This window comes from Phragmites australis, chromosome 11 (genome assembly GCF_958298935.1).
Source record: "Phragmites australis chromosome 11, lpPhrAust1.1, whole genome shotgun sequence".
NCBI lineage: Eukaryota > Viridiplantae > Streptophyta > Magnoliopsida > Poales > Poaceae > Phragmites > Phragmites australis.
The window spans coordinates 27,662,998-27,676,634 of record NC_084931.1 but is presented as its reverse complement, the minus strand read 5'-3'; the positions used below and the strand labels follow the sequence as shown (position 1 = coordinate 27,676,634).

The 13,637-nt window shown below is 54.8% G+C and overlaps 1 protein-coding gene across 3 annotated transcripts; it reads right to left on the bottom strand.

The window, feature by feature from the left end:
- Nucleotides 1–11,368: 11,368 nt before the first annotated feature.
- On the bottom strand, nucleotides 11,369–13,577 carry LOC133884473 (uncharacterized). 3 transcript variants are annotated; one of them, XR_009903116.1, is made up of 5 exons: nucleotides 12,904–13,577; nucleotides 12,383–12,450; nucleotides 12,232–12,275; nucleotides 11,689–12,156; nucleotides 11,369–11,570 (listed from the first exon to the last, which is right to left on the bottom strand). XR_009903116.1 is itself a non-coding variant. In XM_062323903.1 (4 exons), the coding sequence occupies exons 1-4, from the start codon at nucleotides 13,139–13,141 to the stop codon at nucleotides 12,153–12,155; spliced, it is 354 nt and encodes a 117-aa protein (XP_062179887.1). In that variant the 5' UTR covers nucleotides 13,142–13,577; the 3' UTR covers nucleotides 11,369–12,152. The 3 variants fall into 3 exon arrangements, 2 of the variants coding, with proteins under 2 accessions (XP_062179887.1, XP_062179886.1); XM_062323903.1 differs by having other exon boundaries at nucleotides 11,369–12,156; XM_062323902.1 differs by having other exon boundaries at nucleotides 11,369–12,149.
- Between the last annotated feature and the right edge of the window lie 60 nt (nucleotides 13,578–13,637).

Sequence of the window (13,637 nt, the reverse complement as noted above, 5' to 3'; positions counted from 1 at the left end):
ATGCTTGATGTTTCCTCTGGCGCTCCGCCTGGAAGTCCCGAGGAGTACTCAGTCGGGCCGCTCCCGACCTTCCCATCCCCGAGAAATGAAGTTGTTCTGGTTGCTGGCGTTGGCGCAGCCAGCCTTCAAGCTCTCGCGAGTCCGTACTGCCTAGTTTAAGAAACAAAGACACAGACTCCGTTGCTCGGGAGATGGAACGGCCCTGCCCGGAACACGCCGTGCCCAGCGGACACCTTTTCACTTTGCGACCACTCAGCCGGTAGAAGGGAGACGCGTGTGAGCGAGAATGTGACCAAGAGTCCTCGCGGTCCGGTGGTGCCCGGGCTCAAAAAAGGGCCGGACCGAGCACTGACAGCCTGCCCCCAAGGCCTGAGCTCCGGACTACTCGAGCAGCTCGAGTGATAGGATTACCCAGGGCACCTGAGGACCCGGTAGTGCTCGGGGTCCTTAAGAGCGGACCGAACACCACGACCACCACGAAGGGCTTCGGTCAGACGTTACCGCACGCACGGTACTCCTTTCTACGAACCGCTCTGTCGTTCTGGAAAAAAGCCGACACGTGGCAGGGTTTTTGCGTGCCAGGAGACCACCTCACCGAGCAGATTAAAGCGCAAGAGCCCCCGAGAAGGACTCGGGAACATAAATTCACTGAAAACAGACTTGTCTGGTCATAACCACTCACCGGACAGCCGTCGGCCTTCCGGCCAGCCGATCCAGAAGGGGTTGATTCCGAGCTCGGGGGCTCGGGGACTTGATTCTTTCAACGGAGCGCCCGAGCGCTCAGAGGCATACGAGGCTCCTAGGGTCGGGTGATCTCGACCACCCAAGCCTAGGCGGTAGGACCACCCGAAGACCCTTGGGGCCGACCAGAGACCGGGGCATTGAAGCCCTTGCGGCCGAACTGCTTGTGATTGCCGACCTGTGACTTGAAAGAGAGAATATAGAATTTCTTTGTCTGGTGCGCTCTGTTAGTGCGGTACTTGCCATAGACTGCTCTCGTTTTTTCGACCCGAGACCTCTCGAATACCCGAACCGGCAGACAAGGGTGGACAGAGGCATAACCTAGAGGTCCTATGGTTCGGTGGCGCCCGGGTATGACAGGCCAGACCGAGCACCGACAGCCCGCTCCGGGGGCCTGAGCTCCGGCCTACTCGAGTAGCTCGAGTGATGGGATTACCCAAAGCGCCCCGAAACTCGGTTAGTGCCCGGGAGCCCGTTACGACACCGAATACCACAGCCTACCATGTCGGACGTAAGTCAGCGGCGACTGCTCGTATGTATACCGATTGGGATTCTTTTATCAACGGGAAAAAATGAGAGAGCGAACTTTTTCTCGCACAACCGAGCACCTCACCAGACAGATTAAATATAGGGGATCCAGAGGAATAATTTGCCATAGTGATTGCTTATTAAAATACTGAATGTACGATATTTACAAGGTTGGGTGACAGCGATTTACCACGCGGGGCGAAGCCTCCAGACTGCTCGGGCGGGGAGAAGCCCCCGGCCTTATCAACCTGAACCGCGAGCTTGACCGTCTACGGGTAGAAGCGTCGAAGATGCTCGATGTTCCACGGATTCGGGAGTGGCTGCCCTTCCTCTGTCGCCAACCTGAAAGAACCTGCCCGGGGGACTGCAATTACGGTGAAAGGACCTTCCCACACAGGGGACAACTTATTCATTCCTTCGCGCGACTGGATGCGCCGGAGAACTAGGTCCCCCACCTCGAGAGACCGGGCCCGGACGTGACGCAGATGATAACGGCGCAGACTCTGCTGGTACCGAGCCGCCCGGACAGCAGAACGCCGCCGGCGCTCTTCCAGGTAGTCTACGTCGTCGCGCCTTTGATGCTCCTGCTCGCCCTCAGAGTATGCGTGCACTCGAGGGGAGCCTAGAGTAAGCTCGGAGGGGAGGACCGCCTCGGCGCCGTAGACGAGGAAGAAAGGAGTTTCCCCGGTAGCGCGGCTTGGCGTAGTCCGGTTGGCCCATAGCACGGCTGGCAGCTCATCCACCCATCCCTTCCCGTGCTTAGCGAGCACGTCATAGGTCCGGGTCTTGAGGCCCTTTAGTATCTCTGCGTTGGCACGCTCGACCTGCCCGTTACTCCGAGGATGAGCAACGGAAGCGAAGCAAAGTTTGATGCCAAGATCCTCGCAATAGTCCCCGAACAAGGCACTAGTGAACTGGGTGCCGTTGTCGGTGATGATCCGATTGGGGACACCAAAACGGCTAGTGATACCGCGGACAAACTGGAGCACCGTGCTTTTGGTTATCTTGATGACTGGGACTGCCTCCGGCCACTTGGTGAATTTGTCGATAGCGACATATAGGTATGCATAGCCCCCGACTGCTCGGGGGAATGGACCCAAAATGTCCAAACCCCAGACCGCGAAAGGCCATGACAGGGGAATGGTATGGAGAGCCTGAGCGGGCTGGTGAATCTGCTTTGCATGGAACTGGCATGCCCTGCAGCGCCGAACCAGCTCGGAAGCATCCTGGAGAGCTGTGGGCCAGTAGAAACCTTGCCGGAAGGCTTTCCCGACCAGCGCGCGGAACGATGAATGGCCACCGCACTCGCCCTCGTGGATCTCAGCGAGAAGATCGCCGCCTTCTGCCCGAGAGATGCATTTTAGGAGGACACCTCCTGCGCTACGTCGGTAGAGATCCCCGTCTACTATGGCATAGCGTTTGGACTGCCGAGCAACCCTTTCGGCAGTCGCCTCATCCTCGGGTAGGAACCTTTCTTTCAAGTACCCTCGGATGTCAGACATCCACGAGGCATCTTGAGAACATTCGGTGAGCACAGCGCACTCGCCGGACGGCGGCGCCCTGACGGGGTTTCCCACTGAGGGCACCGCCGGGGTCCCCTGAATTGAGTTCGAGGTTTCCCCTTCATCCTGTTCGGCAGGCAGGACGGAAGGCCGTGCGAGTCTTTCTTCAAAGACTCCGGCAGGGACGTGCGCACGTGATGAGGCCAGGCGAGAGAGCTCGTCGGCCGGAGCGTTGTCGCGGCGAGGGATATGCCGTAATTCGAGGCCATCGAAGCGCTTCTCGAGCTTCCTGACTGCGGCCACGTACGCCGCCATTTGAGGATCCGTGCACTGGTACTCCTTGGAGACCTGGTTGACGACCAGCTGGGAGTCCCCCTTGACCAGGAGGCGACGAATCCCGAGCCCCACCGCAGCCCGGAGGCCGGCGATGAGACCTTCATACTCCGCCATGTTGTTGGATGCGCGGAAATGCAACTGTACGACGTACCGGAGCTCTTCACCCGTTGGGGAGGTGAGAACCACTCCGGCCCCTGCGCCTTTCAGCGAGAGGGAGCCGTCGAAGTGCATGACCCAGTACCCGGGCGCGTCGCGCCCGGGATAGGCAGAAAACTCTTCTGGGTCGACGCAGGGGACGGGCGTCCACTCTGCCAAGAAGTCGGAGAGCGCCTGGCTTTTAATTGCCTGGCGACTAACGAAGTGTAGATCGAACTCCGCCAGCTCCACTGCCCATTTGACAACGCGCCCGGTGCCCTCCCGGTTTCGGAGAATGGGTCCCAGTGGATAAGTGGTAACCACTGAGATTTTGTGCGCCTGGAAGTAGTGGCGCAGCTTCCGGGAGGCGACGAGCACGGCATAGAGCAGCTTCTGAGCCTGAGGATACCTTGTCTTGGCTTCCCGGAGGACCTCGCTGACGAAGTACACCGGTCGCTGTGCCCGGCGGACCCGGACGGTGGCCCCACCCGGGGGGCTGCTACAGCTCCCAGGGTCGGCGGTATGGTCGGGGTTGGCCGGGCATTCGAGCTCGATTCCTTGGCTAGGAAGAGCAGTGTGCTCGGGCTCGACCCCTCGCTCCGGGGGAGCCACGAGGACAGGTGAGTGATCGGGGGCCTCTGGGAGCTGGGACCCAGCACCCGGCCCTGAACACTCGTCTCGCTCCACCACCAATACTACGCTCACAACCTGAGGAGTGGCCGAAACGTAAAGCAGCAGGGGCTCACCTTGAGAAGGAGCCACCAAAACGGGTGGCGAGGTAAGGTATTTATTTAAGTCGCGGAAGGCCTGCTCGGCCTCCGGCGTCCAGTCGAAACGACCGGATTTCTTCAGAAGCTTGAAGAGGGGGAGCCCCCGCTCCCCGAGCTTAGAGATGAAGCGCCCGAGGGCGGCCATGCAGCCGGCGAGGCGCTGGACCTCCTTGAGTCGAACCGGGGGTCGCATTTGCTCGATGGCCCGGATCTTCTCCGGATTGACCTCGATTCCTCGGCCAGAGACCAAGAAACCAAGGAGCTTGCCCGCCGGGACCCCGAAGACACATTTCTCCGGGTTGAGCTTGAGGCGGGTAGAGCGGAGACTGTTGAAAGTCTCGGCAAGGTCCTCGAGCAGGGTGGCGCGGTCTCGGGTTTTGACCACGAGATCGTCGATGTAAGCCTCGACGTTGCGGCCAACCTGCGAGTTAAGTGTGATACGAATGGCGCGCTGGAAGGATGATCCAGCGTTGCGCAGGCCGAAAGGCATTGACATGTAGCAATAAGTCCCCACCGGGGTAGTAAAAGCAGTTTTTTCCTCGTCCCCTACGGCCATGCGAATCTGGTGATACCCAGAATTTGCATCTAGGAAGCATAAAAGATCACATCCCGCAGTTGAATCTATGATTTGATCAATGCGAGGTAAGGGGAAAGGATCTTTAGGACAAGCCTTGTTAAGGTCGGTGTAGTCCACGCACATGCGAAGCTTGCCGTTGGCCTTCGGGACGATGACTGGATTTGCTAGCCAGTCGGGGTGGAGAACTTCTCGGATAAATCCGGCGTCGAGGAGCTTGCGGACTTGCTCGCGGATAAACTCCTGGCGTTCTGGCGCCTGCCGCCGGACCTTCTGCTTCACTGGGCGGGCGTCCGGACGCACGGCCAAGTGATGCTCGATCACCTCCCTAGGGATCCCGGGCATATCGGACGGTTGCCAGGCAAACACGTCTACGTTAGCCCGGAGGAAGGCGACGAGCGCGCTTTCCTATTTGCTGCCCAGGTCGCTGCCGATACGGACAACCTGGGTAGCGTCTTCGCCCACCTTGACCTCCTTCGTTGGAACAGTCGTGTCGGCGGCGGGTCGGGGTCTGGATGAAGAGGGTCCCGGGCTCCCTGAAGAGCCATCAGCCTCGGCTTGCGCTGAGACTAGGGCCATGTAGGTTTGTTCGGCGCAGGAGACAGCGCCACCGGAGTCAGCGATCACGGAGATAGAGCCTGCGGGGCCGGGCATCTTAACTGTAAGGTATGCATAATGCACGGCCATCATGAATTTGGCGAGCGCCGGACGCCCGAGGATGGCGTTGTAGGGGAGAGGGAGCTCCGCGACATCGAAGAGGACGCACTCCGTACGAAAGTTGTCCCGGCTCCCGAACGTGACAGGCAACTCAACCTGCCCGAGGGGCAGGGAGTGCCCGGGCGTTACTCCACAGAAGGGGAGCGACGGCTTTAGGCGTCGGGAAGGTACTTGCAGCTTCTCAAAAACCTCTTTGGAAAGGAGGTTGAGGCCGGCACCACCGTCGATCAGCACTCTGCCGACTTTGACATTGCAGACAGTGGGAGATACGACCAGAGGTAGCCGCCCCACAGCTGCAGTACTGACGGGGTGGTCGGCCATGCTGAACGTGATCGGAGCATCCGACCACCTCAGGGGTCTTGCGGCCTCCTCGCTCGGGGTTGCCGAGCATACTTCGCGCCGCATGACCTTGATGCCACGGCGCGAGCAGGGTGTGTAGGCGCCTCCGTCGATGAAGGCAACCGCATGCTCGGGCTCCTGGAAGCCGAGCTCGGCATTGTTGGGAATGACCTCGGTATTGCCTCCCCCGCGAGACTCGTCGCGCTCCCTCTGGCGCTGCTCCACGAGTCCCTTGACCGTACGACACTCTGTGAGGTCGTGCCATCTGGTCAGGTGTATGGGACACCATTTACCTGGCTCGGGCCCCGCGGGAGCGGGGACCCTCGCGGGAATAGGAGCCCGGCCACGGGCCGGGGCTCTTGCTGGAGCTGACGCCCTAGCCGGCGCTGGGGCCCTCGCGGGCGCAGAGGCCCGAGAAGGAGCCCGAGCAGGGGCCCTGACGGGGCGCCGATCGGCATCCGGCCGACGCTCTTGCCGGCGATCGGGCTCTTGTGGCTCCCCGTGAGCGGGGATTTGGGCTAGCTCAACGGGAGCAGCCTCGCGCTTCCTCCTCTTTTTCTTTTCCCGCTTATCAGAGCGGGAAGAACTTGGTCGATCGGAAGCGGGGCGAGGAGCATGCCATGCCCTGGCCTCCGCAGCTTTGGCGCACTTATCGGCCAATGCGAAAAGTTCCGCAGGGGTCTCGATCTCGTGCGTACCTAGCTTCTCGAGCATCCGCTCATCACGTACGCCCTGCCGAAAAGCAACAATAACAGCATGGGGGGCCACTCGCGGAATAGTGTTGCGAACCTGGCTGAAACGCTGTATGAATCGACGCAGCGTCTCCCCTTCCTGCTGTTGGACGGCGTGGAGGTCGCACTCCAGCCCGGGACGTGCGAACGTACCCTGAAAGTTGGCCACAAATTGGTGGCACAAGTCGTCCCAGGAGCTGATAGATCCCGGGGGTAAGTTCATAAGCCAGGAGCGGGCGGAACCCCTCAAGGCAACATGAAAATAATTTACCATCACCTTTTCGCTGCCTCCGGCCGCTTGGACGGCCGTCGTGTAGATCTGGAGGAACTCGACGGGGTCGATGGACCCGTCGTACTTCTCCGGCAGCTCAGGGCGGAACTTGGAAGGCCACCTCACCCGACGGAGCTCGGTGGTGAAGGCACGGCAACCGGTGCCGTACCCCGCAGCACGAGCGGGGGTTCTTGGTGGAGAGGAACGGCGAGCCGGGGATCCCCGGTGGTCGTGGACCGGGAGAGAGGAAGCTTGGTCCTCTGCCCCAACCCCCTGCCGGGTCTCCCGCTGGCGCTCGAGAGTGACCCGGGCATCCTCGTGGCCCCTTCGCTCGTCGAGACGCAAACGGAGGTCCCGGGCCTCGGATACGTCCTGGGGGATGGCGCTCCGCCTGGAGGCCCCTCCGCCCGTGCGGGTGTTGCCCGCTGAGGAGCCGACTCTGGCGGCACCGCGCTGAAAAGTGGCGCGAGGGCTCTCGACCTGCACCTGGCGACGAGCGGTGCCGACCAAAGCGGCGATATCTTGCATCCACCGGCCTTCCGGAGTGTTTGGCGTGGCCCGAATGGGAGGGTGCCTGAGGAGGGCTTGCGCTGCAAGCAAGGCGCTCCCTGGGCTGGCCTCACTAAAAGCTAGCCTGCGCCGGGGCGGCGCTCGACGTGATCCAGAGGCGGACCTAGCGGCCGGGGCCCCGACCATCTGCTGGGGGTCGGAGAGCACGCCGGCAGCGGCGGCGCTGATGGGCCCAGCGCCCTGATCCCCTTGGGCGGGAAAAACCTCTTGGTCGTGGGGCGGCGTTCCGTTACTGGAAGTGGAGCCGGAACGCTGGAGACGGTGCCCACCGGCCATCTTTTCCTGTGGAGAAAAAAGGGAAACAAACAATCTAGGGATATTCCCCCCTACCTGGCGCGCCAGCTGTCGGAGAGTGAACTCCTGTCGCAGGGATCCCGAGAGACCCCTCTTTAGAGATTCGGCCGGGGGGATGATCCTAGAAAAGCTTGTACGGGAAAAAAGCGGGAACGGAAGTAAATGCGCTGGCTTGCGGGTACACCGGGTTTTTGAACAGGTTCGGGCCGCGCGGGGGCGTAACACCCTACTCCTGTATGAGTGTTATATCTATCCTTGAAGGGGATCCTTCAAGGATATATCTGGTTCTCCAAGGAGAGCTGTTTACAAAGAGCTGGAGGCTCTTATGTTCTAGCTAGCTGGTCTCTTGATCGTCTTGCGATCGGGGGCTGTTGTTTTCTTGTTCTTCGACTGACTCTCCTCTCTTTCTTTTTGTGTCCTCCATCCTTTCCTTTTATAGATGCGCCGACCTCGACATATCCTGAATGGGAAAGAGGGGACGCGAATGCCCAGGTGCCACGGAGAAAGGCGTAATCATTTCATTTTGGCGAAGTGACAGGGGCGGTGGAGGAAGGCGGCGTGTATTCGACCACCAGCCGCTGCGGAAGCTTCGGGGTGCTCTGAAAAGGGCCCACCGGACAGCCTCAGAGGTGCCCGGTGCGCCCACCCTGTCTTGTTCTCCTGCCAGGGCAGGGTGGCAGGCCGAGCGCTTCGATTCTGGCGACGTTATCCCGAGGCGCGCAGGCGAAAACGGGACGGGACCCGTGCATTTAATGGACCCACGCCCCCCTGCCATTGCATGGCAGGGTCTGACACTGGGGCGTGGGCAGCCGAGAATGTCAGGATGTCAGAATGTCAGGCCACGCGCGCCTATTAAATGCGGCATCGGGCCCTTGACTGGATGACACCCTGACGACGGGGCCCTTCGAGTCTTTGAACGAGCTTGCGCGAACCCCCTGTTTCTACCTATCTTGCAGGGTGGTGATATGTGGTGGACGGCCGGTCTGGCCTCGGGACTTAGGGACCCCTGGTTCTAAATACACCGACACCACTGAAACCCAATAACTCACCCCCTTGAAACAAACCTTAATTTGCATCATCCGATCATAATTCAACATGATTAAGACTAATTGGGTTTGATTAGGGACTATTATGGCTCTGATGCCAAATATTAGATCTTAATTACCCTAATATATGATCACTAGCCATCAAAACCAAACACTCGTAATTTGCAGAAGCGTGAACATATACTAGAGTCGAACGATGCCATTAAAGACTCGGTGATGCCTCGGCGCAGTGAGATGATGATGTAGATATACAAGTAAGTGAAGGCGATCACGTCGATGTGGATGAGCTTGACGCAATGCCGACGTGACGTAGGTGCGGATGGCGATGTCAGCGGCGGCCTTCACCATGTTTCTATGCCCTTTAGTATCGTCTTAGAATTTCGGTGGATATATAGTCAACCTCTCGAGCACTACCGATAAGATGCCAACCTCCTCTCTTTTATAGCCACAACACGATGGTGGGATCACAACTAATCTTGTTGGTTATACTTCCGATCTAAACATATAGATGGAGCGTAGTTCCCCTTAGAACTCAGTTCAGTTCGATTAACTCGTGATGTAGCCGAGAGCAAAACACCAACACCTATCACTATGATGAGCCATGGCCGACCAGCCGTGCAATTTCGTCTACTTGATGGCCATTAGCTCCTCTAAAAGAAACTTGATGACCATTAGCAACAGAAAGGCAAATGCCATGTTCTTCCATGGTGTGATGGCCATTAGTACACCGACTCGCAATGTGGGTTTCAGACTTTCAGTAGAAAGAGCTTTCTGCGAGTCCACAAAGTTTGGTCCAAGTCTACCCGGTAAGCTACCTTTGGAATTCTTGGCCTGGAGAGGACTGACCAAGTCGACTCGGGACGTGTAAAACTGAAACAAACAAGCACACGCACGCACGCACGCACGCACGCACGCAATCATTTGAGCTCGTTTCGCCGCCCCCGCATACCTGCAGCGTTGCACGACGCACGGCACTACGCCGTGCACTCCACTCGACTCCGTCTCGGCTTACATGGTCCGACACATCTTGTCGCCGCACCAACAGTAGCAGCAGCAGCCATAACCGGCTGCGGCCACAGCACGGTGTAGAGTCTGGCGTTGGTGTTGTCTTCTAGGAGGGCATGATTGCGTGTTATGATTCCAACTCATTGTTAATCCTACCAACCCGTAACGACATTTTTGGAGGTGTATGTATACGCACGGCTTAAGGGGCTGTTTAGATTAAACATAAATTTATCATGAGGAGGTCAAGCCAAACTTTGATATGCAAAAGATCAAGGCCACCAATTTGGTGACCAAGGTTTTGACTAACATTTGGCCTGCAAAATGATAGGTGGTCAAATGGGAGGGGTGCCAAACCAAATTTTTATACCTAATCAAACGGTGGTTAAATTTGATCAAAACTACCAAAATTTGGCTAGTTTGGTCATATTAGGCACAATAAGGTAACTAACCAAACAAGCCCTAAATGCTTCTAACAGGACGTGGAAAATGACAAGAAAATTCTGCAGATTATAAACGCGTAGTTTCGAAGGAGCAAACACCAGAAGAAAAAATATCGCGAGGCATTCTTCAGTCTCACGCTTACCACAGTTTTGAATAACCCTTACCAACCCTTTTTGATTTGACAGATTGCGTAGTAAAGACAAGAAAGAGAATGATTACAGCTTGCATTCCCTCTGATTTTTCAAAAGAGAATAAGTGCTTTCAAGGTGGTTAGGTGAAACCGACGTAGCAAACCCTGGTTTATGGTGAGCTGACAAATCCCGCAAGCTGATTGGCGTGGAAAAATCTAAGTTCAAAAGTGTGCAATTAGAGGTATCTGACTTAGTCGTGTGCTGAAAGAAAAAGAGATGTATATACCTATATAATCTTATGACTGAAGACAATTTCAGCTTTTTAGGCTTACACATGATAAAAATTTCAGAAAACCAACCAAACTCGAACCTTCAGAGAGAGGGAAACCTCAATTTATTATTATTATTTTTTATCGTGGAAGCAATATAGCCTCAAAATTCCATGTTCCGGAAAATAAACTGCTAACACTCACATGTCTTCGTCTTGGAATTTTTTCTTTAGAGAAAATCATATTGGAATCTTTCAGGTTAAAAAACCACTAATCACCCTGACACTTTTTTTGTCTCTGAAGATTATCCGATTCCTCTGTCCACTCCTCAAACACGCCTGTCGAGCAGAAACTCTCGTCCGTCTCTGAACCCAGTCAAACTCCCCGGCGATCGTGGGGCCCACACTCCCGAACCCCACAGCCGGTCCGACATATCATTGGTAGCTTAGTGCCTTTGCGTTGCAACAGGGTCCTACTAAACATAATGTTCATATCCATGTAGAACTAAAAGAGATTGATGCTTTATGCACTTTGCTTTTGAAAACATCCAAACCCAAAGAGTTGATAGAATGATAAGAGTGATAAAAGCTTCCTCCGTATAAAAATGTAGAATTAACATGATACGCCTTGATCATGTATTTGTTACTTCACTGAGATCGCAAAACAATCTGAATATTCCACCAGACACGACCAGAAAACATTCTTCATTCAGTACAGTAAACAACATACATTCTCTACCTTGCTAATGTATCTTAGGTTCCTATCATATCAAAATGCACAGATAATAAATAGATACACCACTCATTATTTTTGAACAACCATATCATAGAATGAAGCAATAACAATAAATTCGCTCTATAAAGCTACATGCAGCAGTTTTTATTAGCATCGCGCCTCTTGACATTTGAAATGAACCCAGAAAGTCATGGTATATTCCATTCAAAATAATACACCAAATGGATAGAGAATACTGTCAATATGCAAATAGACAATCCTACATATATTCAGAGATTCAAAAATACAGAATTACCATCATCGTACTCTGAGCATAATCAAGTCGATAGACCAGACATGACTATTCTATACTTCTAAATTAGCTATGACCTCACGAGCTATCTTCTCATCATAGCCACCACCGGTGCGTTATTAGGCGAAGCTTCACCACCGGATCTACTACTCCAAAATTGTAGAGTGGATGAAGATTCAATCATACCAGAAAGCCAATTAAGTGATCACTGCCATTCAACTAATGTGCCAAAATTGAAATACCAAAATATCAGGCACTTACCACAGGAAATTTGCTCGTCCACTCCAGTTGTCTCAAGATGGAGTAGCAAGGATTCATCTCGACAAGGAACATTAGATGGTGCTATTCGAAAATAAGCTATGCAGTAGTCAGCACACACAAAAAAGTACTTCTGTGCAAATGTAGTGTGTAAAAAATCCTGAGAAAATGCAAAAACCAGTGATCATCACAAAAATATATCTTGATGGAATCGACCATGATGCCACTCGACTTGAAGATGATGTCACCACCATCGCCGACACATCACACGTAGCCAACGTGAACCCTTCCTTGGGCACATTTTATTAGATCGAGCTGATGTCAGGGGCAACTTTCATCTTTACGATGTCACGTCACGCGCCCATGGCGAAGACCCATTTTCTCCGAGTCCAGCACCACCGTGCTGCCTCCATCTTCTCCCCCGCTAGCTGTTGTGCACAGCAAGGTGTTCGAGGTCCTGCCACCTTTTAACTTGTGCATTGAAACATCTTGTTAAGCATCAGAACAATCTTTAAAAGGAATAGTATACACAATTAGAGCACTCACCCGGATCCTTGAAGAAAGTTTCCGAGATGACGGTCCTCTGCAGCCTACGGCCGTGATCCAGAAACAGGCACACCAGTCAGCACTATGCAGTCAGCACTATGCATAGATCGCAAGTGAAAACAAAAGGAAGACGGGATACAGAACGACTTACGAGTACGTGCACCCAATCTTGTAGATGTGCTCCAAGAAGACGGTGGCGCCCAGCACCAGGACGACTATCTGTAAACAAGATGACGAAGACAAACATCATAATCGTTTATACACACGAACATGTTCTGCATAGTAGTGATCATTCCAGTCACAGGAATTGCAGTAGCAACAATTAGAAAAAGACAAGGACATAGCTCTACAAATCGAAGTACTTTAATCTAAACAGCCTATAGCTGTAGCCAAATACCTAGCCACGCATCAGATAAATATAAAACATGTTCAGTCAATGGAAACATGGCTGTTAACAGGCATATCCTTGCAACAGTTTTATTTAATTCAGCAAACTGTAGACTTGAGCGAAGAAAATATAGCTAAACAACTAAACTACAAAAATATTACGCACTGGTCTGTGGTCATGCAATCATATACAAAGAGATATGCAAAGTACTGCGATGCTTCCACACATTGTCGATCAGGGTAAACCCAAAGCATCGGTGCAGGACAAGTACATGAAGAGATTACCAGGGGAAATTCTTGGCGGGAGGACAATCTGCTTGACCCCAATTTCGATCAATGCAGCAGCATGTGTGGATCTGCTTGCCCCCAACCTCGAGGCCAAAGCCAAAAAGGATGTGCTCACCGTTGCATAGAGGGGCGGGAGCTTGACTTGGCCGCAGAGGAAGTAGCGAAGGACCGGCTCCTCGTACCCATCGCAGCAGCTCCCAGCCTGCGTGAGCCACTGATGGCCGCAACAATTCATCTCGGCAGGAAGCCCTTTGCGTCGCTTCCATCTCGGCGCCACTCCTGACAGCGAAAGAGAGGAGAGGGGGGATCGTAGCAAGAAGTGGGGCGGTCAGGTAAAGGAGGGACACGTCCAGGGTGGATTGGTTGGGGCGTCGTCGTCGTACAAGGTCACGGGCGGATGGTGCTGGCGGCGCGACGACCGAGCGTGGATGAGGGGCATCTGGATGATGGGGGCGGGCAGCGGCGGAGATCGATCACGGAGGAGGACTTGGGAATTACGGTGGTAGCGACAACGTTCGATCACGGAAGAGGGCGTCAGGATCACGGTGGCGACGGCGTCGAAGAGGAAGCTGCAATGGATGTTGGCGTGGAGGATGCGGAGCACGAGGAAACAGCACAGGCGGCGGCGGCGTTGGGGTTTGGCGGTGCGGGAGGGAAGAAGGATGCGGAAAGCGCGGGATGGAGGGAGGGCCGTAGGATGAAAAGGTGAGGGGGATGAGGGTCGTGGGATG